At 43.6% G+C, this 26314-nt stretch overlaps 1 protein-coding gene across 1 annotated transcript in view; it reads right to left on the bottom strand.

Moving 5' to 3' along the window:
* Positions 1 to 5815: 5815 nt before the first annotated feature.
* kdm6a (lysine (K)-specific demethylase 6A) overlaps positions 5816 to 26314 on the bottom strand; it is a 36172-nt gene continuing 15673 nt past the window's right edge. The window contains exons 7-30 of the mRNA XM_068702398.1: positions 26226 to 26280; positions 25702 to 25736; positions 22191 to 22284; positions 20492 to 20618; positions 19275 to 19373; positions 18444 to 18663; positions 17925 to 18065; positions 16568 to 16660; positions 16405 to 16482; positions 15273 to 15371; positions 14690 to 15076; positions 13660 to 14561; positions 11399 to 11528; positions 11101 to 11206; positions 10123 to 10328; positions 9675 to 9727; positions 9498 to 9572; positions 9217 to 9365; positions 8304 to 8418; positions 8031 to 8218; positions 7759 to 7900; positions 7555 to 7681; positions 7289 to 7459; positions 5816 to 6866 (exon numbers count right to left, since the gene is read on the bottom strand). Of these exons, the coding sequence (XP_068558499.1) occupies positions 6840 to 6866; positions 7289 to 7459; positions 7555 to 7681; positions 7759 to 7900; positions 8031 to 8218; positions 8304 to 8418; positions 9217 to 9365; positions 9498 to 9572; positions 9675 to 9727; positions 10123 to 10328; positions 11101 to 11206; positions 11399 to 11528; positions 13660 to 14561; positions 14690 to 15076; positions 15273 to 15371; positions 16405 to 16482; positions 16568 to 16660; positions 17925 to 18065; positions 18444 to 18663; positions 19275 to 19373; positions 20492 to 20618; positions 22191 to 22284; positions 25702 to 25736; positions 26226 to 26280 (3819 nt within the window). The 3' untranslated portion in view covers positions 5816 to 6839. The remainder of the gene's footprint in view (positions 6867 to 7288; positions 7460 to 7554; positions 7682 to 7758; positions 7901 to 8030; positions 8219 to 8303; positions 8419 to 9216; positions 9366 to 9497; positions 9573 to 9674; positions 9728 to 10122; positions 10329 to 11100; positions 11207 to 11398; positions 11529 to 13659; positions 14562 to 14689; positions 15077 to 15272; positions 15372 to 16404; positions 16483 to 16567; positions 16661 to 17924; positions 18066 to 18443; positions 18664 to 19274; positions 19374 to 20491; positions 20619 to 22190; positions 22285 to 25701; positions 25737 to 26225; positions 26281 to 26314) is intronic.

The raw sequence follows: 26314 nt of genomic DNA, 5'->3' as shown, positions 1-26314 counted from the left end.
TGAGTGATGGGCGAGATGCATTAATAGCTTTAATGGAAAGCACTCTTCACTCATGTAGAGATAAATAACAATCATTTAAATGCATTTGTCTAAGCCCGGTTTTTACAGCACTTTTTAGTCAAAGAGATTTACAAGTATTAAAAGTAAAGGCCGAAGGAAAAACTCTGTTGCATTAAAGTAATACATTAAATAGTCAACAGCGGAAAAGGGTTTAGATTTTTTTTAATTAATTAAAAAAGGAGTTTGAGAAGTGATGTAAAAAAAGGAAATCTACATTTTAAGCATCACCTTGTAAATTTCCTGTTTCTCGCCATCCTCTCGTTGAAGTCCGCTATACTACGGTGGAACCATTCACAGATTGCACCAAACTTTGGCCTGACTTGATCCACTTCATCACGCTGCTTTGAGATATATCTCAAACCTAAGACTCATCACTGAACATTGTACTATCTTCTTTGCTTGTCGGCAGGTTACCCATGTACCCATGCTTTAAGTTTGTACAAAATACTATCTAAGGTGCAATAACTGGCTGGGCTTTGAGCTGCCACCATCTCTTTCATTGAGGCAGTTGGAATGATCTTTGGTCTAGTCTCAATCTAGTCCCTCGTCTCTCTGGCTTTAATCAAAAGTTATCGGACGTTTTAACTTCAAATTGTTCTTGCAACAATGCGGAACAATTCTTTTTGTCCATGTACCGAACACTGTCTGTGTTTATTAAACCTCTTCTGTTAATACGGGACTTTTCACATTGCAATGTATTGTTTTTTTGTTTATTGTTTTAAGTACTTCACCTGGATGAAAGCCGTGTGTTTTTTGACTCTTTTGAAATGTATTTGTGATGCGTCAAAAGCAAACTTAATCCACGAGCAAATACGTGAATCACAGCGCTGTTTGGCTGTTATTCATAGAGACCAGGCGGGCTGAATGAGGGTTCATGTCCAATGACGTGGAGGAAAGCAGCAGTGGGTGAGAGTCGTCGTACTACAGCATGTTGTGCAGCAGAGAAAAGGAGATACTCTGAACAAAAGGAAATGTAAAATGGTTTGAATGGCTGCTGTTATCCGAGAGCAGTTCGTGGCAGAGAGACAAACATGTCAGTTTATTGAGTGGATGTTTGCAGGCTCTGTTTAAAGGTTGAGCGCTCTCTAAAGATCTAGCATGTGACAGTTAGTTGTTCAAAGCGAGACAACAACACAGTGTGTTATTGTCCTTAAAATGTCTTAAGATAAATGACTTACCCTTGGGGAAATTGTTGTGCAGCCGTTGCAGTACAATGTCAGAAAGAGTGCAAATAAAACAAATTGCAAGCAATAAAGATTGTGAATAAAGTGCAAAAAACAGAAATACACAATGTCATAAATACAAACAAGTCAAGTGAAAGTTGTGGATTCTTGTCATTGGCCATTTAAAACCTTAAACTGTATTCGTTTTGCTCTTTTTTTGCTTGGAACCACTGATGGTATCTTATTGTGTGTTTTGCAAAATAAAATACAAAAAAATAATACATAGAATATCAATTATTTTTGCATATGCAAAAATAATGAATGAACTGTTTATCGATAACAGAAGAAATATCAGTTTGTTCATTTTTTTCCTAGAAACAATAAAACTAAACTATTCGGTACACATTTTAATCAGTGTGCTATTGTTGCCTTTGCCATGTCTTTAGAATACATAGATAAAGAATACTGGAATACTTTGTACAGTACAAAATACTAAAGTACAACACAAGTAAAAATTACTTGTGTCAAAATGTACTCCGATGAAAGTAAAAAGTAAGTAATTAAAATGTATTCTTGAGTAAACTGCGTTACATCTTTAAAATGGGGGTTATAATGATATGTGTGATATATAAAATCAAAGAAAACATTCAATATACAACGAATACAAATCACACCTCAGAGCCCTGTTGTCCAAACCAACAATATATTCTATGCAGCATGTGCATACAATTAATTATCAATTATAAATACAGACAACTTCCCCGGTGTAGCCTGGCAAGAATCAACCAGAAGAGACACAAAACAAGACTCAAGACAATTGCATAAAAATTGTGAATTAAGAAAGTCTGTATCAGTACCAGGCTGGTGCAACATGCGTCATTAAGCCACGTGCTGGTAAATTAAATAACCCGAATCAACAGTACATCAAGAAGGCAACGCAAACAAAGTACAGCAATAACTTCACAGTTTCTACACAACATGGAGTTCTATCAACATCGATGTCCTCCTCTGAAGAGAGTCACGTGTTGCACTCACCTGTCTGAACGTCATCCTGTGAGTCTCTGCTGCCCTGAAGTTCCTCCTCTCGGTCTGCACGAGGAGTGAAGAAATTCGTTAAATGTAATTTCCGGAGTGTCAGCTGACGTCTCTTCTCGGAAACTCTGCCCTCCTGTGGCCGCAGACACAGCAGCAGCATCGGACAGACAGGCAGACAGGTAGACAGGTGGACAGACAAACAGACAGGCAGACAGACAGGTAGACAGGTGGACAGACAGGCAGGTCAGGCAGACAGGTAGACAGGTGGACAGACAGGTGGACAGACAGACAGGTGGACAGACAGGTAGACAGGTGGACAGACAGGTAGACAAGTAGACAGGTGGACAGGTGGACAGTCAGGCAGGTCAGGTGCGTGCGCACACGCACACACACACACACACACACACACTCACACACACACCAGCTGTATTTTATGTGGCTTTTGTGTTTAGCCTACTATCTTAACGGATGCAACTTGAAATGTAGCGAATAGTGTACAATATAAATAGAATTACTCTTTTTGAGATACTTTGTTACAGTAATGTAACAAAGTATTTAGTTATGTATTCATCCACTGTATCATAGTATTTTGGTGGAGACAGAAATCTCACAAGCAGATGTCTCATTTGTTGTTGTTTTTTTAGCTTTTTAAACAAGGCTTATAAGCTGACATTCGTTTATTCTATTAATTCTTCCTGGTTATAGCTCTGATTTGCTGAGTTTTACTGTTCCATAAAAGTGGGTTGTATCAGGACTCCATTAAGCAGCATTAGCAGCAATTAGAGACCAATCAGCACAGCTAGTTACTATCATTATTCCAGTGCATTAGGAGCTTAAAGAGAGGGGGAATGTAAGGAGCTGCGGGGGAGAGTTTGCATTAAAATACATGAATAGGGCTACAGAGTAAAGTGTGTGACGACGTGATTGGCATGCTAACACGCTGGTGTTTTAGCAGCTATAATGTCCATGATCTTAGTTCAGCATGTTTGCATGCTTTCATTAGCTTAGCACTAAACACAAAGTATAGCTGAGGCTGATGGAGATCAGTTTTACAAGAATTCGGACATAAACCAAAGTATTGGACGAATGAAAGTCAGAGGATCACCAAAGTTATTCAAATTCATGCCGAGCGCCATATTTCATCACGATCCATCCAACTGTTTTATTGTTTTACACAAAATCACAATGGTCAACCTCTTGGTGGACATTAGAGGAAAAGTCAAAAAATCATTAGGGTGCATCGTCTGAGAAACATAACTGTCTCTACAAAATGATTTAATGGCATTCCATCCAGTAGTTGAGTCTGGACCAACCAACAACAGCGCTCTGCATGGCCAACAACACTTTCATTTTGACTGAACTGGTGTATATTCTCCAGTTTTTACATCACAGCACGCTGATAGTGTCAGACTAAATCAAGCATGGCAGAGGACTGTTACACACGGGCCACAAATAGTCACAAAACAAGAATCCCTTGATTATTTATTATTCATTAGGCATGTTGCATTATTTATTTATTTTTTTATCCACTCAACCGCGGAGGAAGCAAATGCTTTCTGTTCCTCTTTTACAAACCGACAATTTTCAGAGTTCCTCTTTTCATCTCCCGTAAATCGTGGCATCACCGGGTCTTTTTTTAGGAGGCTGTAAAGTAAATCTTGTGCTGCAGAACCTTAAAACTGAGCTGCACACTGTTTAATAAGACGACCCACTGAGTTCCTACACAGCACATGCATTGATTACAGTCAGGAACATCAGAAAAGCTTTGTTCTGATTCATTATTTTCTCCCCAAGAGTAGTTTTTTTTTTCTCCCTCTGCTGCATTCGGATAAAAATAGTCCCCCCCCCCACCGGAGACCCGGTCAACTGGATGCACCATGTGGGCCTTTAATGAGGCATTATGTCTTTGTTATGGTGGAGGGATCTGACTGTGGCATGTTTGAGGTGGACTGTATGTGGTGCCGATTCAGGGCACAATTTGCAGGGATAACAGGCTCCCCAGAATGCCGTGCACGAAAACCAGCGAATGAGACTTTGGCTGTGTGGATGAAACAACGCTCCCATGAAAAAGAGAAGCAATCAGAACTGAACGTGAAACCATGTTCTTTTTCATTATTCGAACGTCCACCCATTACAGCTATTATTAACTCCTTAATAAACCAACAGCGTGCATTTTCTTTTTTAATCTCAAGCGGCCTGAACATGTAAAACTGCTTCCACAACGACTCGTTCATCTGCGATCTGCCATCTGTATTGTTCTCACTTGCTCGGTAGCCCAGAACGGTTTCTTCCATTTGCTTCTGGTTCAGATCCAACAGCAGCAGCATTTTTCTACATTTTTGGCCACATTCAAACACAAACTTGAGTAGTTTGGGATCTCAGTGTTAGCCTGGTTACTAATTATACATTTAAAGCTATACCCTGACTGATACAGTGCCAAGATATTTCCAGAACCACTTGAAATGTAAGAAAGATTGAAGTGCTCGATGTGAGAAACAAGTTTTAATGGTCCTCCTGGTGATCCATTTGGCAACGTTTGAATTTCCCCGACAGCCTGCTGAGGACGAGAAGACCAACTGAGACGGACAAATGGCAGCCGCGAACATGCCAGAGCCTCTCTGTGTTCTTCACGCAGGACATTTAATAATGAACCTCTTTGTTGAGATGACCCAATTCTAAGATGGCTAAAAATGATGAAAGGCCAAAGTTTGTTTTGGATCCACTTGTGTGAGGTAAATACAGGAACACGAGCATCCTGCACAAAACGTAACACCAATCCGTCCAAAAGATGTTTGGAGACCTTACAGTGAGGCGTCCATCGCCCAGCTTTAGCTTTGAAAAGCGTAGCGCTCTTGCTGCTTCAGTTAGGCCCCAAAAATCTGGATAAATCTCTTCTGGAATACAGGGAGCTCACAGATATTCAATTATAGCATATAATAATATTTAAATCAGAAATACCTACCTACAGTAAATCCATTAGAGGATCAAAAACCACAATTCTAAAGCATGAAGTTGTGAATAAAGTAAATTAAACGAGATAGAAAAGTGTGTGGTTTTGGTAAAATAGCTCCTGTCTGACTATACAGTGATTGTAGTTTTTTTTTTTATAAACATGGCTGAAACAATAGACAGTTTGAAAACTACAGTCTATGGAAGAAAAAGAAAATTTAGTGGTTATCTAACCACAGTATTTTCTCAACCTGTGCACTCAAATCACACTGAAGATATCCATTTGTTTTTTTAAACTCATACTTTGTTCATCTTGATGTTGGATTGAGTGCATTTGTATTGAACCTTTGACATTTAGTGTAATTGGCATGTTTCCACAGACTTTAATTTGAACTTTCCTTGCCGTCGGTTGACTCTGCGATGGGTAAAGATCAAGATGATAACGGCACAGAGTGAAACCTCAAGCAGCTCGGTCACTTCGATGCGGTTCTCCACATTGGAGGCGCTCCAGGTTTTACTCGGTGCGGTTCTCCAGCAGGGCGAGCACCGATCAACACTGACCTCCTGTCTCATGTAAGAAAACAATAAGTGCAACAGAGCTGCAGATGTAAATAAAGACAGTTCTTGTTTATTGACTCATAAAACATCCTTCAAACAATAAACCCATTTCAAGGTAAGGTCTCTGTACAACGCTTACTAAGCAGTTTTATGTTTATAGAAAACGTATGAGGGGCCGAGCTTAAAATCACAAGGCTCCTTCAAATTTAATGGCAGGTACTCTGGAAAAAATTACAGCATTCCATCAACAAATATTTTCAAGCAATAAATATGCATTTATAAATAGTGTAAATTTACATCAAAATAAAAAAAACTAATTAAAGTTCACTCTTTCGTCAATGTGCAACCCTTTTTCTTTGTGACTTGGCTGTTTGTCTACACAACTTCCTCTCCCCCAAGATAAATCAAAATATCATCATAGTTCCAGCGAAATAAAAAAAAACGTTTTAATAGATTAAAAAAAAAAAAAAAAAAAAAAAAAAAAAAAGGGGGGAAATGTTGCAAAATGTCTCAACTTTTCACATTACAAAAGAGTTTTTTTTATGTGGATTTCCTGACCAACGAGGCGTCTATCTAACATACAAAAAGGCCGGCTATGCTAACGACTCATCTCATGGAGGGAGGGAGCAAAGCTCTTGTGTCAAACTCACAAACTGAATACAAAAATGGAAAAAGAAAAACTATCAAGTCAGTAGTCTTTGCGTGACGATGTTGCCATTTAAAACATATTATGTACAAAACTGTAATTCGTCTTTTTTTCTTCTTTTTTTCTTTATGTGTGATTTTGTGTATTTTCTAGTGGAGTCCAGCTCATCCAGCAGTAGAACAGTCTGGTCATGACGACAGGAGGAGCTGCCACCCCCCTCCAGTCCACCGGGGGGAAGCAGGTTGCATAGACACACAGCTTTCACGCAGCTGCCTTATGGGATCGCTACAGAGCGCCGTTTGAGGACCGCCGGCTTACTTCCTGAATATCAGAAAAAAAAAGAAAGAAAAGAAAAAGAAGAGGTTTCCGGAGAGTTTCCGATTAAGTCCATTGTGGTTCAAACCGTCCTCAGAACAACAGTGTTAGCATCAAGAGGAGGAAGGCAGGGGACTCGCCTGGAGACAGATACAGGAAGAACACACTGAGCTGCAGACAAAACCCACGAAACTCTGACATGAAAGCATGTTTAAAGAGGCAACCCTTCACATTTCAGTCCTGCTTGATTCAGAATTTCTATTTAAGTGACAACAATGGAATTGTGCTTAGAGTTTAGCAGTTTTTTTTGTTTCTACACAAGTGACAAGTATTCACAATTGTGTGCATAGTAAACTGTTGTACTGCAAATGTATAAATATTGCAATTCTTTCAGCAGCGGGTCAGAGACCGTTACCTCCTTCAGCGATGGATATTGAGTTAACAGACATTTAAATTAGAATCTTAGAGATTGACGCTTTTAAAGTCTCCTTAGTGTTTAAGCTGATCCACTGCGGTTCTGAACGAGACTGGTACAGCTGGTGGTTTTGTGCGCGGTACTTACCAGGGTGAACTGGTCATAAACCTGCATGAGGTCCTCTATCTTGTACTGCTCTAGCACCACGAAGTTGTCCAGGTTAGCGCTCCCCCTACGGGCGCAGTCCTGGCAGTGCACCACATACGTTTTCCTGTTGTTGCTCTCGGTGGTTACAAACAGCAGGTCGAACACCTCCACCTGGACCAGAGGTTGACAGAGTGGGTTTCAAGTGGCGTTGACACAAAAACAACACCACTCGTGTAGGCGTGGCGGTTTAGGATACGCGTGCTTACCTCACAGATGCTGCAGTAATGCGCCGGCTCGCTCTGGGTCCTCCCGTGCCACGCCAGTTCTTTCCCAGCAGCCAGCAGCAGTTCCCGCTGCATCTGACACTGCTTCAGAGTCCGTAGCAAACAATACCTGACACACAGAAACACACGTGTTGGGAAACAGTCGCATCAGCTACTGGGTTTTGTGGTTTCAGAGAGAGTCCTCACTTGATCATCTCAAAGAGCCGGTGGTCCGACACTTTGATGTTCCTCGCCATGTTCCAGGAGAGGTGGATCATGGGAACGATGGATTTGACACTCTGCAGTTTGTTCCACTCGTAGCGCTCCACTGCCAGCTTGTACTGATGTGCTGAGGACCAAAAAAAAAAATCCAGTGTTTTTCCAGCTGAATTATAATTTCTGTCCGAGGCGCCGTTATATCTCAGCAGGTAATCAGCATCCATGAACACACGCATGTCTAATTCATTTCCTTTTCTCACCTGTGAGGGGTCCAACATTCCACGCAATATTGTTGCACCAGCCAATGGCCTGAACCCAGTGAATGGTGCCCGTGTTGAGCCACACCAGGTCTCCAGGACGCTGGATGAACCGATAGACAGGCACGTTGGTCTCGTACAGGTCCTCCAGGTTGGGCCACCAGGAACCCATCAGGAAGTTGATGTTGTTCCTGCAAGAGGAGGGCGAGTTGAATTAAAAACACGTCTCCGGACACCGGCTAAGAAACTGTTGAGTCGTCGTTTCTGGCGACGTACTTTTCGCAGAAGTCGTTGATGACGCCCCAGTACGTCTCAGGCACTGCGAACCACTCGCAGTCCCCAGGACCGATGTTGATGTTGACCGAACAGAAATTGTTGTTCTCTTGGTGACCTGCAAAAAAAAAAAAAAAAAGAAGGATGGGATTACTAACAGGCTGAGAAAAATACAGTGTGGTATTTATTAGGATTGTCAATGAATAATCTAAATGTGAATATATATTCAAAAGTCATATTTGAATATGAAAATTTATTCTGATTGTAAAAACAAAACAAAAACAAAAAAATCAGCACCGCCGAGGCCATCTGCCTCGCGAGCACAATCTCACTTTCATTAATTGAAAATGAAAAGTAACGCTAGGCTGAGCTCAACAATGAATAATTCAACAGCAACCGCCATGACGGCAGAGAACTCGGCCGCAGAGAGTCGCGGTGTCCTAACAGCGAGCGCTACGGTACATCGTGTAAACAAACCACGGACCCGTCACTGAAAAGACGGGTGAGTGGGATCCTTTGACTTTTATCTTTTGCAGAAAACACACATTTTATATCGTGATCTTTACTGCAAATGCCATACAATGAAAACAGCAGCAAGAAGGAAACTACCCGCTGCCGCCTTGTTTAGGTTTTTGGAGTGGTTTTAAGGAAAGTACCCTGCAGATTACTCTTCATTTTAACTTCTCGAAGCGGCCGTTCCTCGTTCATTGCGGCGCTTTCTAATCCAGCGACAGGAATAAATACAAACAGGGCGTGCGACAACGGTTCGCATGCAGTGTTTCACCGGCCAGTTAAGACACGGTTCATGAACATATTGCTTTAAAAAAAAGGTTTATAAAATAGTTTGAGTGCAAATACTTGAATGTCATTATTGGCTATTTGTGACAGCCCTAGTATTTGTTCTGTCCATGTGTACCTGGTGTCCTGCTCCCTGGAACCTTCATGTAGAGCTGGACGGTGTTCATGCCCAGGATGGTGTGTCCCACGTGGCTCAGCAGGTTACCGGCCGACACCACTCGGGCAAAAGCTGGCAGTTTGGACAACTCCTGAAGCTGCTGTTTCCACCTGTATCAGGGCAACGGTTGCACAAATATTAATATTATATTCCTTATTCCCAGATAATAAACGTGAGGAGAAGATGTGTGGTGGTTTATGCATACAGATGTTTTCGTGTGGAGGGAAATACAGTTCACTCACTTCTTTTCATCAGAGAGGTCGATGTTGGTGCCAAACTTTATGTGTTTGAAAGACCCCTTCCTTCGACGCATCGCACTGAGAGAACATGAGAGTTGAATACAGTTAATAACAGGCACAAAAACATGCACACTAACATGAATGTAAATCTGAGGAGACAAGAAGGAAAAGAAAACTCACCTGTCTGAGGAACCTGCTTCTGTTTCCGGCTCCTTCTTCTTCTCATTCTCCTCCTGACACAAACAAAAGGCATCGGAAGTATTAGAGACTTTTGGAGGAAGTCCTCAGTAGCTCGCCAAACAGCCATTATTAAGGCAGTACAGTTTAATCTGGACTGCTGACAGGAGCCCACGCTATACTTTGGGCACAATTGTTATTTCAGGTCATACAATCTCTCTCTGGTAACCCAGTGTGTGCACCGCATCATAGATACAACATGTCAAAGGTTCATGGTTTCCTGACAGACACACTTGTTCAACTCTGGTTTATCTGTTGCACAGATCAGTTTTCCAGCACACAGCATTAGTGTGTGTGTGTGTGTGTGTGTGTGTGTGTGTGTGTGTGTGTGTGTGTGTGTGTGTGTGTGTGTGTGTGTGTGTGTGTGTGTGTGTGTGTCTCTCCCACTGACCCGCAGAGACTCCTGGAAGGACGAGGCCTGGTACTGGGCGTACTTGATGACGGTTGTGTGGGAGCGGCTGCTCTCGCAGCGCCACATCTTCCTGCTGCCACTGGGGTCCCAGTTCTCGTCTGTGGGCTGGGCCAACTGGGTCCGCACCTCCACCAGATGGTCTGGGTTGGCCTCCACCAACGTCTTGGTGGAGAACAGGCCCAGATCTGTGCGCAGGAGGATGGGAAGAAAGAGAGGAGCCAAAGAAGGAGTATTAGTTTCAAAAGTTACCTAAAAGAGAAAAAGAGAATTCTTCGATTCAAGCTTTCATGTGATACTTTTCCTTCACATTCATATATAAACTTTCTTTTAAACACGTTGTTGTCTTCTTATTAAAAAAAGACAACAAGGTGTGACACTAAGATTTGAGGTGATCATCAATCTCACATATGTAGTGCAGCAGGGTTAGGCTGTGTGGTTTCATGTTTATTTTGTCTTTTTTAAACTTTGGCCACATAATTGCTTCACAAATAAGCAGGGATTAATCTGCCAGATGAGAGCGTTACATAACAGGGCAGCAAGTCATTAGAATAGAGGAGCAGATGTTTGTAAATTCTTGGCAAAGCCAACTAGTTCTCTCAACAGCAAACATGTGCAGTAACATTTTCCACTTGCAGGTGGTGCTGTTGTAATACACATCAAAATACACACACACACACACACACACACACACACACACACACACACACACACACACACACACACACACACACACACACACACACACACACACACACACACACACACACACACACACACACACACACACACACACACACACACGATTACAGAGACACACCCACAGAGCCATGTGAGAGTGGAGCAGACAGCAACATTCAGTTGCACATGCTCAAAGCTGCCGTCACCATCGCACTTTAAATCAAATAACAGCAAGAATCAAACACATGTAGATGCAGAGTGTGATGCACAGCCTCATACCTAGTTTGAGTGCTCCAGCCAGTCCCCTGATGACGGTGACCGGGTTGGAAGGGTTGGTGCAGAACTGATGGAGCGGAGGGAAGAAGGCGTCCCTCTTGTTTTCGAGCTGTAATGTGAGAGAAGACACAGGAGCGGTCAGACACCGTGGACGGACTCCCGGCTTTATCGCAAGATCAAAACATTAAAGAGGAGCCGAGTGTTCGCATTTGGCGCCGTGTGGCAGAGGTGCCGTTAATCTAACATGGCACACAATAACGGCATGGCTACTTCTCCTTCTACGGCGTGCGGCTGCACTCACATAAATACTGGGCGTTGGGGGATTGAGTTTGTCCTTTGGCAGTGGAGGAGAGGGCGGGCGGGGGGGGCGCGGCGGCGGACACTTGTCCAGGAGGATGCTGCTCGTCGACAGGCCGTTCCTCCCCAGGTTCCTGCAGAGAGAGAGAGAGAGAGAGAGAGAGAGAGAGAGAGAGAGAGAGAGAGAGAGAGAGAGAGAGAGAGTTCATCAGCTAAAGGTGGAAGCAGGTCGCTGACGATAAACAACTAGACACACTGTGCAACACAACGCGGTGTGAAGAACAGGCCACTAAAGAAAACAGAGCATCTGCAAGTGAACAACCACAGTGCACAGTTTGCCCCTTCAGCAGAACACTGAGCTATGTTACGTCATCTCACCGAGCGTCAGCACAGCCAACAACAAAACACAACATTAGGGAGGAGATTTTAGTTTTACACTCCGACACAGAGGTTATAATGTCACCGCAGTGTGAAGTAAAGTTGTACTGACAATCGTTCTCCACCGATATGCAGTAAATGATGTGGTCAGGATGTTGACATTTATGCTTTTCTAGTCGCCGATCTCTGATAATGTTATACATGGTAAACAACCACTCCGTGTTTAAACAGACAGGAAGAGAACGAAGGTTCTGTTCGGTTACATTGTGATGCATTCAGGTCATGTTGGGTGAAGGTAAATTATAACGGTATCATGATGTGTGTGTAGTGTTGGTGAGAAACTTGAAGATGTTTGAAAAAGATGTTTTCACAACATAAAAATATATTAGAGAGGGAATGATGACCTGTTTATACTAAGCTCCAATTAGCTTATAATACATTATTAAAATGACCAATAACAAGATTTGTTTTGTAAAAATAGAATCTTTTTGTTACTTATCATTTGAATTGTGTGTTTTTATGAGAGAAAAAAAAACACAAAGTAAAGCTAAAGGATAACATTTAAAATTGTTGATGGTTTACGGACTTGATTTTTGGGACACTGGCAAACTAAATTAGTGAGGATTCTTGTAGACCAGCTGCTATAATCAAACAACAATAAGGATCATCAATGATCGGCAATTGGTGTCGCCAGCAAAAAAAAAAACAACACATCAGAGATCTCTAGAAGTTATATTTGCTCCCCTTTTTTAATCAGTTGCGCTAAAGAATGCCTGATTTACATAATAATCCTGCGTTCATTGTTAAATACTGGAGTATGCCAGGAGGGAGAAAACTAAATGTTTGTATTCATGGTTTTTCAACACGTGCCTAAAGCTACATTCATGCAATGTCTGCAGAATAGAAAGACTTCTGGGTGTTCCTGCTTAGGACTGTCCACACATTATCTGAAAAGTGGTTAACATTGTATTTACGCCACTTAAAAAAGCCCAGATCAGCTACTTTTGTTTTGGTTCATGTTCATGTTTAAAGTGTATAGTTACCAGAACTGATTGTATTAAGTGTTCATATTGGATGTCCCAGTGATGGAGGCTCTGCAGCCATTTCTCCAGCAGTTTGTTGACACTTCTCCATTTCTTTTCGCCAAGTCGGAGAAATTGTATCTGGCCGACTCTGAATTACAACTAGAAGGCTGTTTTTTTTTTTTTCTTGACTTGGCAGCTCATAACGATGGTCTGAATGATGAGATGGGAACATGGCGGAGGAGAGTGGCCTCAAACTACAGAGAAAGAGAGGCTCAGTGACGAGACCGAGTTTAGAGCACCATGACTGCTTCCCCGCTGGATTCAAAACCCAAGCAGCTGCAGCCACACATCGGGAGATGAACTCCGGCTCAGGGCTCACGATGGGAGTTACGCTATTCAGCCTCAAAAGACACAACGTGCCAGTTTTCCTCCAAACAAGATGAGGGTGAGAACAACCGGCACACGGCGTGGGGTCAAAAATGCCGCATCATTTTCCCCGAACGCAGCGAAGCATCAACACATTACTCACTTTCACGCGTGGTTTCGCAAGCGACTGCTGCTGCGTAACCGCCGCAAACATTCAGTGTCGCACGGCGGCGTCTTTCTCAGTTGACAGCGAGCCGGCGTGAGCGGCGTTTTGCACACATGCCTCATTCAATTACACAGCTTCTGATTTAACCCACTCATTTTTCAAGCTGTGATCTCAGCCACATGAACCAGCGGTTTCAAAGCATTCAACGACAAATATCTTTTGGGGGTTGAATAAATAAATTACTTTTAAAGACGCCATAAACAAGCACAAAAGAGTTTTTTTAAATGCGTAGTCTGATTTGGGATAACTGGCGCCGAGCTGGCTTCTTACCTGCACGCTTTGAGCACCTCGCTGGAGCTGGGGTAGATGGAAACCGAGGACCAGGGTGCCAGGCCAGCAGGGACAGCGCGTCTCTGAGCTCCTCCAGAAGGCTCCACCTTCAGTGGGCTCTGGGACTCCTCCGGCCCCTTCCCATTAACCGTGGGCCCCTGGCTGTTGGTGTTGGACGGGCTGTTAAGGCAGGAGAGGCTGTTGGTGCTGTGAGGGTCTGCTGAGCACGGAGAGGGAGTAGTGGCGGCGGCGGCGGCGGTGGCTAGCAGTGGCGACGCCGCCGCCGCCGCCGGCGACTGCTCCGACGTTGGCTTGGCAGCACCGTGGAGACTCGGGTGGACGTTGTTGATTTTCTCTGAGGAAGGCCCTCCGTGGTTACTGTTATTGTTATCGTCATTACTGGTAGCATTGGCTTTTCCCTTTAGCAAGGCGGAGAGCTGAGGATTGTCTGAAGTGAGCACGCCGGGGGCAGGAGAGCCGGGCCGAGACAGGCTAGCAGAGCTGTCCGTCACCCGCGGCTGGACGTGATTAGTCAATCCCTGCGCGGGGGCGGTGCTGGGACTTAGGGGCGTCCCTGCGGAATGCCTGACAGCGGCCTCCGGACCTGATGGCAAAGCGGCAGCGGCACCGTTGCTGCAGCTTTTGCCCCCTGAAGGCGTGGCGTCTTTGGTGTGGACCCCTGAGGTAGTAACGGCGTGGGGGGGCGAGGACAAGTGGTTGGGTGTGGTCTGCGGGGAGGTGGGGGACAAAGAGGAGGCTGAGGAGGAGGCAGTGCAGGGCCCGGAGGAATGTCCAACCTGATTCAGAATGCCAGAGGAAGAGAACGAGGTCTGAGGGGAGGAGGAGGAAGAGAAAAGGGGTTCTCCATTGGGACCTGCCGAATGTGAACCTTTGTGAAGCCCCTGGACCGAGAAGAGCAAAGAAATACACAATGACCAACACGTTCAAGAACAAAAAACGATCTTTGTTATATTTCAACATCAAAAAACAAAGCTGTGACTTTAACTCAAAATAAGAAGCAGTGGGATACCTGAGTGGTAGTGTTGCGTTGTTGGCTCCTCCATGTCTCGTCTGCGTGACTGGGACTACTGGTAGTGCTGCTGGTGCTGGGGTGACTGGCGGCTGTGCAGTTGTGAGGTAGAGAGTTCTGCTGCGGGTAAGGCACGTTTCCGTTGCTCGCGCCGCCACCTCCCAGTCCCAGGGTGTGATTTTTGTCCAGGTGTCCCAGCGGCCCCGCCGAAGGACTCGAAGAGCAGGATCCGTTGGCTGTGGGCTGCGTGACACACGGGGGCCGGATGGCTGCGTGGTTGAGGGGGGAGGTGCGGGGGAGCCCCGCGTGGTGGTGGGAGGACTCGGCCAAAGGACCATTGGGAAGGCCGGGCCGCGGCTGGCCGCTCGCTGCCGCCTGCTGCCTCATCTGACACAGAGGAGGAGAGAAGACTCAAACCAGGAGCTTTACGTACCATAGACACTATTGTCAGAGGTAACTGCGGTTTGGTATAACCTAAGTTAGTTGTTTGTTTGTTTGTTTGTTTGTTTGTTTGTTTGTTTGTTTGTTTGTTTGTTTGTGTGTGTTTGTTTGTGTGTGTGTGTGTTTGTGTGTGTGTGTGTACCTGCTGCTGCATGAGGGAGAACTGGTTCTCCAGCTGCTCCAGCATCTGCACCTGGGGGGGCTTGAGGTCTGCTCGATTCGTCCGCAAGTGATCCAGGTGCTGCACATTAAACAACAGCGTTGTATTAATTCAGCAGCTCAGTTTTAAGTCACTTAAAGGGAAATTGTGGCACTTTTCAACCTGGACCCAATTTCCCCACGTTTTTAATGTCTAAATGACTAATAAGGGGACAATCACGTTAGAAATTGACTCGGTATTGAAGGACAACACTGCAGTGTGATGAGAACGTCGACGTTAAAACGCTTGTTTTTGCCACCAACAGGCACAGATTGTTATTATAAGTGTCTGACAACATTATGTAAAGGACCCTCCAGAGAAATGAAAGCTTTTTTCTTTGCCTTTCACTTTGTGTTTGTTATGGTGTCATGTTGCCCGACGGTGGAAACGTGGGAGAGAGTTGGAGAGAGGAGCGACGTTGTTGTCAGTTTGTTTTTGTGGCGCACGGAAAGCGTCGCTTATCGTTTTCTGAAAGATTTTCAATGTCATGGCTGAATATTTAGATGATTTTGACGTTGTGCAATTTCAGACCGAGTCTTTCCCATCATGTTGTCAGACCCCTATAATAACAATTTGCACAAAACAAGCACTTTCAGTAAATGTAAATTGACTGTGAGGAATTGCCCGATATGATTACACCGCAGCACTTTTAGCCGCTGACGTCTGCAGCCTTCTGCTTCAATACAGGACCAATTAAGAAAATATTGTGGTCCCCATGAGCCACAAAAACATGACAAAGTAGGATCCCAGTTGAAAAATACTGACGTTACTCCCAAGACACCCAACCAACATCCCTGGTTCGTTCCAGCTAGGAACTTTTGTTGAATCTCTTTCTCCCTTATTCCATGACCTAACCTAATAAAACCATAAAATGCCCCAAAACTAATTTAAAAAGACAATTTGCATATCAAGGAGGAAATGCAGTATATTTAGATGCATTTTTGAGGAGGAGTATAAATCCAGCTTTAGCTCACTGCTTAAGATTTGCATTGAGCAAATTAGGAACGTTTCTATGCAAAAAAAAATGTTTTTCAAAAGACCATGAATACTAAAACAAAATAAAACATTTTCATACCTGAAGCTTCTGTGGCGTTAGGCACCAGCTGGGGATGGGCTGCTGATTGGTGCTTTCTGCCCACGAGTCTGCCGCACCCTGTAAGTAGCACAAAACAATGTGGACCACGTCTCGCCTTCTCAACTGTCCCGCAGAACAGTAGCGTTAACATTCTTAGGCGTACCTTAGCTGGGCTGGCGGTGCGTTTCCTCTTGGCCGGACTGGCCTGTGGGTCTGTATGATTGCTGGCGGGCTGGCCTCCCTCACCCTTACAGGCCTAGAGAAGCCAGCACAGAGACACAGCTCGTGAGGACACGCTGGACTGACAATAATAGCAACGCTTTGTTGTTGTTGTAGTAGTAGTAGTAGTAGTAGTAGTAGTAGTAGTAGTAGTAGTAGTAAAGCACAGCTCAGAATGAGCCCTAACGTAGTACAAACAAACATTAGGTCAAGCTTTTCTGCACAGTGACGGTGGAGGATAAACTTACAATAACATGGGACAATACTCCGATTGAAATATGATTTGTGTTATCACCTTAATCCAATTGAAAAAGAGGTTGATTAAGGTCATAATCAGAGTATTCATGCTGGGATTAAGATGTGGGATAATGCAACATTAGTTGCATTAGCGGAGGGTTGTTGGGACATGCGGACCACGTGTTCTGGTCTCCCACTGGTTGTTTACACATTCTCAATTATGCTTACAGATAACTTTTGGTTATGTTACTCACACCGCAAAACTGCAATACTGAATGAGCAAAGATTTATGTTTATTAAAAACCACATTTCAGCTGCTCCTGTTCCTCTGTGTGCAGATCAAGCCAGTGCTAATGAGAGATGTTATTTGTCACCAAAAGAGGATGATGCCAATGTTAAAGCTGAGAATACACAAAACTGCATGAAAACAAATTGGAAGGAGGAAAATAAGAGGACTAAATAAAACTGATGTGTTGATGGTGGGATCAGCCTTCAGATGAAATGTGCATGACTGAGATATGCCTCATTCTCAAAGATGTAAAAACTATCTGTGCCACTTTTAAAGCCTTTCTTTAAAAAGGAAAATTCAGCTACAAAAGTGTCAAATACACGCAAAATAGATGCATTGTTTAGACTTAAACTGTATCCATTAAGCATTCGTTCTGCCAAATGCATTTGTAAAGACTGCACAAGATTTGTGCTTCTTCGAGAGCTGTGGGACATAACGAGCTCCTTGGAGCTTTGCTTTGTAATTTCAACACTTGTCATGTGACACAGGGAGGCACAATGAAGGACGACTACACTCTGGTAATTAGATTATCGTAATATGGGCTTCGCTCCAATTCCTTCAGACCGCATCCCCTTTTTATCTTTCGGCCCAGAAGTCCACGTTGGCCACCAATGCAAAGTTGCAAACCAGGATTTCGGAATAATCGATACGGTATGATGCGGATTTAAACGTCTGAAAGTATGAGAGCGAGGCCTCAGCTTTAATAGTCCTCATAAAATGTTTTGTTCAAGTAATTTCCAAGAGGCTGTAGTCTCTTGTATGAACTGGATCTCACCTGCTGTGCTTGTGCAGTGTTCAAGGCCCCCTGCCTGGACGTGAGCTCAGCAGGAATGGGTAGGCTCCATGCCTCCTCAATACTAGGAAGCATTTTACCCTTATTCTGCAGACTACCTGGCTGTAGGTTACACAACTGAGCCTAGGAGAAATTGTGTAAGACACAAACTTTAGTGCTGAGCTTGGGTTTCCACAAGAAAGCCACTACAAAGACTACTGCTTACTTATTAGGCGGTGCTTAAGGTAACTGTATACAGAATATAACAAATGTTCAATGCCATGAAGGTATGCTTTACAATTACAAGTGAGAAAAATGTGTTTAAACACACCAATATGAATTAGCATTCATATCTTAGTGGTCAGAAATCAAAATGACAAAAGCACAATCTGCATTTTTTTTAAAAGCGGATTGCTTCGGCAATAAACACAGCACTTCAACACACGCACACACATACACGCCAAAATACTGCACAACAGAAGGGGGTTGGTTGATGGCTGTTAATGTAGAGGCCGGGCCTACCTGCAGCAGCTTGATGCGTTGTGTGAGTGCAGCGGTGTTGAGGCAGGCCTTGCTGCGCGTGGCGTTGATGTAACACTTGATAGCGTCGTGCGGCTGGCCGCAGGATTCGTAGAGGGTGCCCAGGTCCATCCAGGCGGCCGCGTGGCTGTGGTCCAGTTGAACAGCACAGATGTAGGCCTGCAGTGCATCCATAGGCTGGTTCTGCTGCTGGTAGAGCACCCTGGAGGCAAAGGAGGAGGGGTGGGGGTGGGGGGGGATTTAGGTCTTTATCTTTCTGAGCCATCCCAACTCTTAACAGGACATACTCCACCCCTCATACATCTATCTATAGATCCCGTCTGAACCCCCTACTGCTCGGTTAGCCACCCTCTCCCTGCGCCCTCTGTCGCACTGCAGCTGCGGCACATCCACGAGGCGCTTTGACAGTCACCGACGCCCTGAGCACAAAGCACCCTAGAACAGATGTGAACTGTTATAAACCTGCTATTTCTCCCTCTTTCACAAACTTACAGATGTTAAGAGAAGTGGAGATGTTAGCGCCCCTATCAGGGCTGGGTATCGTTAATTTAAAAAAAAAAAAAAAAAAATGACGATACCAGTTCCTCTGAAGTGACACTGATACTAATAGAGCAGGCGTGTAGTTCAGCCATACTTTTGGACGTTTTGGTGGCATCTTGGCCCGCTGAAATACCAATTCTGTCAAATACAACCCGCTCGACTTCACCACACCACAGTCTTTACAGGATGTAGAAAAGTGAAGAACGCTTGCGGTGATTGGCTGCGAGCGAAACCATACAAATGTTTTTTTATATAAAAATATACTGTTCTTACCCTATGGAGCACCAGGTGTCAGCGCTGGCCTCTGACTTATCAATGGACTGACGGTAAGAGATGAAGGCATCCTGCACCTTCCCAATACTGGAGTAGCACCTGGAGGGGAGAAGATGGACAAAACGACGTGAGATATTGAGACAAAAGCCTAGTACAAAATCTGCTCACATGTAAAAAACAATAGACTATATTGAAAAGTGGACGTAGTCACCGTGACGTCACCCTCTGGTTTGTGGACTTACTTTTTGAAGCCTCGAGTTTGGCATTTTGAACAACTTGATTTTTTGGAACCAGAAGTGACCATATTTGGACAAGAGGGTGGAGCGAGACCCGACACGGCCGGTACTGTTAGCGGCTAACGCTCCCTAGCTAGCTTAGTAAATCACGATAACTGTGATATTAAATGGGATGCTACTTTTGGTTAGCAAAAAAAACAGGCTTGAAACAAAATGTGCTTCTTAAATTTGTGCAGATTGATTTAACTTTAAAATGTCGCCTACAATATTAGGGGAGAATATTCCCAGTTTTTTTTTCCCATACTGCAGCAAAAAAAAAGCAAAGTAATTTTATTTCCAATATCGTGCAGCCTTAATTCGTACGTTTGCGGGAATGTAGCACAACATCAAAATGAAAGCAGTGCACCGTTTATTTAAATGTGAAAGTGCAAAGAAAATGTCCCTGAAATCAATGAATAATCATATTAAACAATCAATACACCTGATAAACCAAATTTTGCCGATAATCGTGCAGCCCCAGGAATAACAGAACAACGCTGACATGGTTCCACACAGACAGCTTTTTAATGGCCAGGATGTAGCCACGCCTAGCTTACAACTAAAGCGACAGCATGGATCTTAAGGGGGGGGGTTGTATGCTCATACGCTCCAACGCCTGTGTGCTTTTAGGCTGCCTATTTGGCCCAAGGAGGAACCACTACAGACTGTATTCAGCCAACAAAAAAGCTCATGTAGCCAAGATGATTATCATAGCACACTGGCAGATGGCTTCTAGGTAAAACAAACAGTCTAATCTGGACTCAAGAAAATGTCCCCGGCTTCGACAGGTTAGAGGCTAGCCCTGCAACACACACACACACACACACACACACACACACACACACACACACACACACACACACACACACACACACACACACACACACACACACACACACACACACACACACACACACACACACACACACACACACGACTTACCTGCCGAGAAAGTACCAGGACTGGCCAGAGTTCGGGTCTGCTTCTAAAGACTTCTGCAGACACTGGATGGCATAGCTGTCCTTGGTGCCTTTATCCCCCAGCTGCTCCACCGTGTGATGCATCCAGCCTGGAGGAGCAGAACAAAAAAAGTCCAGGGGTGAGTCTTCTGGATTCAAAACACCTCGGATACAACAGCTGGCTTTGCCCTCGCTGCTGAGCTATGGCGCCAGAGAAGCAGCAGTTATGTGCAGCCGCAGAATTAGGAAAACGGTAAGAATACTGTGTGATGTGCAAATGAGAAAAAGACTCAAACAAAACAAATGTTTTGTCCTTCCACAGTTCTCAGTCGAAGTGGAAGGGAGGAAAGATGCAGACAAAGAGGGGGAGGGGGTGTTCTTCTCTCTTTCTCTCACACACACACACACACACACACACACACACACACACACACACACACACACACACACACACACACACTTCAAAAGCTCTCATATAAACCAGCATTTACAAACAACTCCTCCCCATTCGACAACTTGCAAAGTACACACACACACACACACACACACACACACCAGTGATGGGCAATTTACAGCAAATAAACAATCTGTCAGGCAGAGCGACCCAATCACAGACCTCCCTCGTTCCTCTGCTATACACCTGTGGCAAGCTCCACAGCTCACCATGACAACCTCAGCAGGCTACACTGGGAATGGTTTTTACAACTGCGTGCGGGAGGAGGGGGTGTCTCTCCGTGTTTGCACAGAAAAGAAGAAAAATAAAAAAACATGTTAAAAGGGCGTCAATCTAATGTTCAGGCTGGTGCTACACGTTCAATGCTGTGAACTTGAAGGTGATCTTAAAGCTTCATTTAATTAATTTAATAAATTCTGAAACAACATTTCCGATACGGGAGCAGAGTACGATTTGAGAACAACCAGAGCAGGAGATTATCCTCTGATGAACAGAATGCCGGTACATTTGGCCTGGAGGTGTAAATTATCTGCATTATTTACAGTGTCTGAAAACAGGTACCGTAAAGCAAAACAGACTTTCTCGGCAATCAATCAGTTTTTATATGAATAAAGCAATAAACACAGAACTGTAGACCAATGCCATTCCATTTGTATTTTACGTGAAAATTGTCACAAGAGCATAAAGTTCTTCAAGAGGGTCAGTGTGTTTTATGCCAGATTGAAGCATTTACCTTTAAAAAGTACAGAATAGGGTTTGAGGTTCAACCACCATAGTCTCTTAAAATCCTGTGGGGAAACACTGAATTCACATTTGTAACATAGATGTTTTTCTCTGATTACCATTGCAGCAAAACTTAAAAATCAACTTAAAACGGTGTGTAATGGAACTTCAAACTTTTCAAATTCTCTCTAATCACACCGGTGGGACTACAGAGTGACATTTAGGATTCTCTTACATGATACTGCAAAGCAAAATAGTTTTCTATCCTCACAAGTGCAAAATCATTTTTGCATTTGAGTGCACGTGTTTGTGTACGCCCGGTGTGTGGGGGGAGGGGAACGGGAGAAAACAATGCCCTCGAAACAGCACTTTTGGAAAAAAAAAAAAAAAAAAAAAAAAAAAGGTAGAAAGTAGCAGAAAACCAAAACGTTTATGCAAATGTCAGCCAGCGTGCTTTGTTAAGATTCCACATGTGGAGATGAGAGTATTAGCAAGAGACACTCACCAAGCTGTTGCAGTGTGGTCGCCTTCACCTGTGCAGGAAGATTCTCCGTCTGCAACAGACTTTCATACGCTTCTTTCGCCGCTCTGTATTTCTTCTGCAGGCAGAACACGAGGAGAGAGAGGGAGAGGTTGTTTAAACCAGACAAGAGGGCCAGTGTGTTTTATGGTTCTATCTGGACAGACACAAAGAGTCTTAAGACCTCCTCACACTCGTAATGGCCAGACAGACACACACACACACACGGGGGAGGGTCATTGTGGAAGAGGACAGGCCGGACTCAACACGTCTGGCAGGTTTAAGTGCGTGTGTGTCTGCGTTTAGGTCTATGTGTGTGTCCACTGAAGTGCATGCTTTGTATTTTTGGGAAACCTGAGCCGGCTGGTCGGAGGTGAGCCCACTGTTTGTTTTAACGTGCTGACCTTGGGTCTGGACCCATACGTCACATATATATACATATATATATACACATATACACACACAGAGAGAGAGAGAGAGAGAGAGAGAGAGAGAGAGAGAGAGAGAGAGAGAGAGAGAGAGAGAGAGAGAGAGAGAGAGAGAGAGAGAGAGATCGGCCGACTGTTCTTATCAACTCAAACACAAGTCTTCTTGAAAGCAACCCGCCCACATCTCAGACCCTGCAGCTCCAAATGCCCATGTGGCACACACACGCGCGCGCGCACACACACACACACACACACACACACACACACACACACACACACACACACACACACACACACACACACACACACACACACACACACACACACACACACACACACACACACACACACACACACACACACACCTTGTCTGGTCCTGGACTCTTCCTGTCTGCACACACTAAAGACACCTCAGGGTAAACACAGACACTTGGGGCACATAAATGAGTGAGGCTCTTAGTGGTTCCTTCCTGCTTGGATTAATGATCGTCATGAAGCCAGACGACAAACACTGATATGACCGAATACCTGAATAGCTGCTCGACTCCTCACCAATAAAGACTCACTGAAATAAAGACTCAAGTAAAGAGATAACATTCTAGTGCAGAAAACCACCTCAAGTGTTCAGACTATAGTTTTGAGTAGCGCTGCTTTTGCTGCTGCAGACCTTTTCATGGATGTCACATGACCACCGCAAGTAAAGAATGTGCATCAAGACGGTTCAGTATAGGAGAATAATGGACGATGTGCAAAGACCGCCTGCTGTGTCCAGTATTTGTTTCATATTGGGAGACTTTGTAATGCATTATTCCATTGAAATCATTCACCAATGACAATAGGAGGCCATGTGTAAATAGTAGGGCTGGACCGAATAATTCAAAGCTTCATTCATAACGGTGACATAAAAATCGGATGCTATGCAGCTTCTCTTTTTTGTTTTTACACATCTATTTATTCTGTATTTTACTATTTCCAGCATCAGATTCCAGCGTAGGATTGTTTTGGAAACTTTCAATAAATCAAGAGCGCATTTTGAAGAGAAAAAAAAATGTAATAATTTCCAAAATTCACAACATGGTTTTTATCCAAAGAAATATTCTGCAATCTATATTAAGGGTGGGAATCTCACAATTTTAATCTTGATGCATCAACAAAAAAATTATTTCTATACATGACTTTTTTGTCACTGTGATTATCTACTATTTCTTAAACGCATCATATTTGTAATGACTCATAAATTAAAAAAAACAGCTAAATTAACTTCCATTATCTTTAATTAGTATATTAATATTAGTAACTAATAGTAGAGATGTGTCAACTGAAGATTATATTTTGCAACATATTTCCCAGCATTGCAAAGAGAACCAACAAGAAAAGAAATACAATTGTGCCTGCAGCAACATCCTTGCTCTAAATCTATAAAAAGCTGCTCTTATTCACAAATAAATAATATAGACTTCTCTTCAACCAAATCCTCCCGTTATGGGAAAAACGTAGCGATGGAATGTTGTATCTCGGTAACAAAATGTGCAACATGGCGCAAAAGCTCTGGTTCTCAATAACTGAGAAGGCAATAAAAGTTGCCATCTACTACGTGCTTCACTTTCACCTTTCCGAGTCGGGCGGAGGAAGAAGCGAAACGGTTCAATACGTTGGCTTTTAAGCCGGGGAGTGCCGGTGGGATTGTATCCACGGCTCAGCCACACTACAGTTTAGAGTGTAAACAAGACGCACATGCTTTACGTCTGCTGCGGAACCGACAGCCCGGTGTCACAGAATTATTACAGCCGATCATAATGGTGAGAATCGAGTTCTAAATTTCAGATTATTGAGTTTTCTGCAACAAGACATAATCTTTCAAGAGAGAATTCATTGGAGAATAGATTTCCCTCAATTAAAGTTTTGAATGTAAAAATAGATTGGGTACAGCCCTAGTATATAATCATTCATTCTACACCAGATGTGCAGTAAAAACAGCACGTCAGCAGCACATCAGCTGCCACAACACCTGGATCGGTGTGAAAGAGACGATGCCGTAGGAGAGACTGCTCGTCTCCCAGTCATCAAAAATAATAAATTACCGATTAACACTCTTAATGGACACCTGCCAACCAGTTAATCATTTCATCCTTGTTGATTGAGGATTTACAACCAGATTCCTTCTTAGTTTCATTCATAGTTCTGTTTTCTAACAATGCGTCCTACACATTGGAGGGCTGAAAATACTTGCCGATACAGTTTAACAATGGCGGGCAGCATGGCCCTGCTGACAGAGCCGTTCCGCCCGTCATAAAAGTCTAAATGCGGCATTGAATGTGTATTTAAAGCCAGTCATAATAAAACAGAAATGTCAGCCATTAGTAGCAACTTGGTGGCTGAACGTCACCTGTAAACTTCATCCGTACGCAAGCTTTTCATTTAATTCAGGTAATTAATAATCTTCCCTTGTGTATAATTTAAACTTTACGTCAACTCAAAGAAAGAGAAGAGATCAGAGCAACAGCTCTAGAGGGTCCTCTTACTTAAACAACAAGAGACACTGGAGGGTTAAAGGGGGAAACCGTAGGCCTTCATAACATTAAGCTTTGATGAATTATGATAACATTCATGCGCTTCAGAAGGGCACTTAGAAAATGAATGGAATGCAAGCAAATACAAGAATTATATACAATCAAAACTGAGGCAGAATTGAGCGTATTTGTAGTAGTAACCTCATTCACAGACTACGTATAGCTTCTTCAAAGAGGGGAAGCAACAGCTCCTGCGTGTGAAAGCATGTCTGTTTGTCATGGCAAGATAAGGTGTTAATAATAATAATCAACTTCTTTAAACATTTAACCACAGGACATCGAGCGTTTTGAAGATACCGTGAGATCTACACCATCTTGCTCAAAAGCACTAATAACAAAATAGATTTAAGAAGCCTCGTCAGAGCCCTTCAAGAGAAAATGTGAACGATGCTTCTTTCAACCCCCAGAGCCGTCTCTGCAACAGTTTGTACGACAACGTATGTAACAACTTTACACTGCCCTACATTTACAAATCAGAAAGTGTAGCTGGTCTCTTACCTGGATCTCATATAAATGAGCGATGTGGAATTGAACTGTGGAGAAAGAAGCAGAGAAAAGAAGAGTTTGTGATCGAGGACCTCAGTGGGTACAGATTGCAAACAGTATGGAGCACAGATGGGAGGCGGGGGGGGGGGGGGGGGGACACTCTCCCCAGAGTGTACATGTAATCTGAAGTCACTGTGTGCATGTGCAGCACTTCCACATCTCTCTCTCCATGTGCTGTCTCCTAGGCAACCCCAGTCTTGGGCAGAGTCAGCAGGGAAACGGCAGCAGAGAGGAAATACTGCTCTGTAGAAATACTCCTTTAAATACATGCAGAGAGGAAATACTGCTCTGTAGAAATACTCCTTTAAATATGTGCAGAGAGGAAATACTGCTCTGTAGAAATACTCCTTTAAATACGTGCTCTCAAGCACCGACGAGCTGGTACACAATCTAATGATGCATTAGGCAGCAGCGTGTGGCCCTTTGGTAAATATAACAATAGTACTTACTTTGGTAACTATAACGATAGTACTTACTTTCAGCTTTGGACAAAGTGCAGAGATTGGAGTCGATCAAAGCCAGCTGAAAGTGCTGTGGACATGGAAAAAGAAAAGAAAGATTATTA

Source organism: Cebidichthys violaceus, unplaced genomic scaffold (genome assembly GCF_023349555.1).
Source record: "Cebidichthys violaceus isolate CVI_PGR_0920_01 unplaced genomic scaffold, fCebVio1.0.p SCAF_11, whole genome shotgun sequence".
In the NCBI taxonomy this organism is placed as follows: domain Eukaryota; kingdom Metazoa; phylum Chordata; class Actinopteri; order Perciformes; family Stichaeidae; genus Cebidichthys; species Cebidichthys violaceus.
Note: the sequence above shows the minus strand (reverse complement) of the source record. Positions and strands in the feature narration are given on the sequence as shown.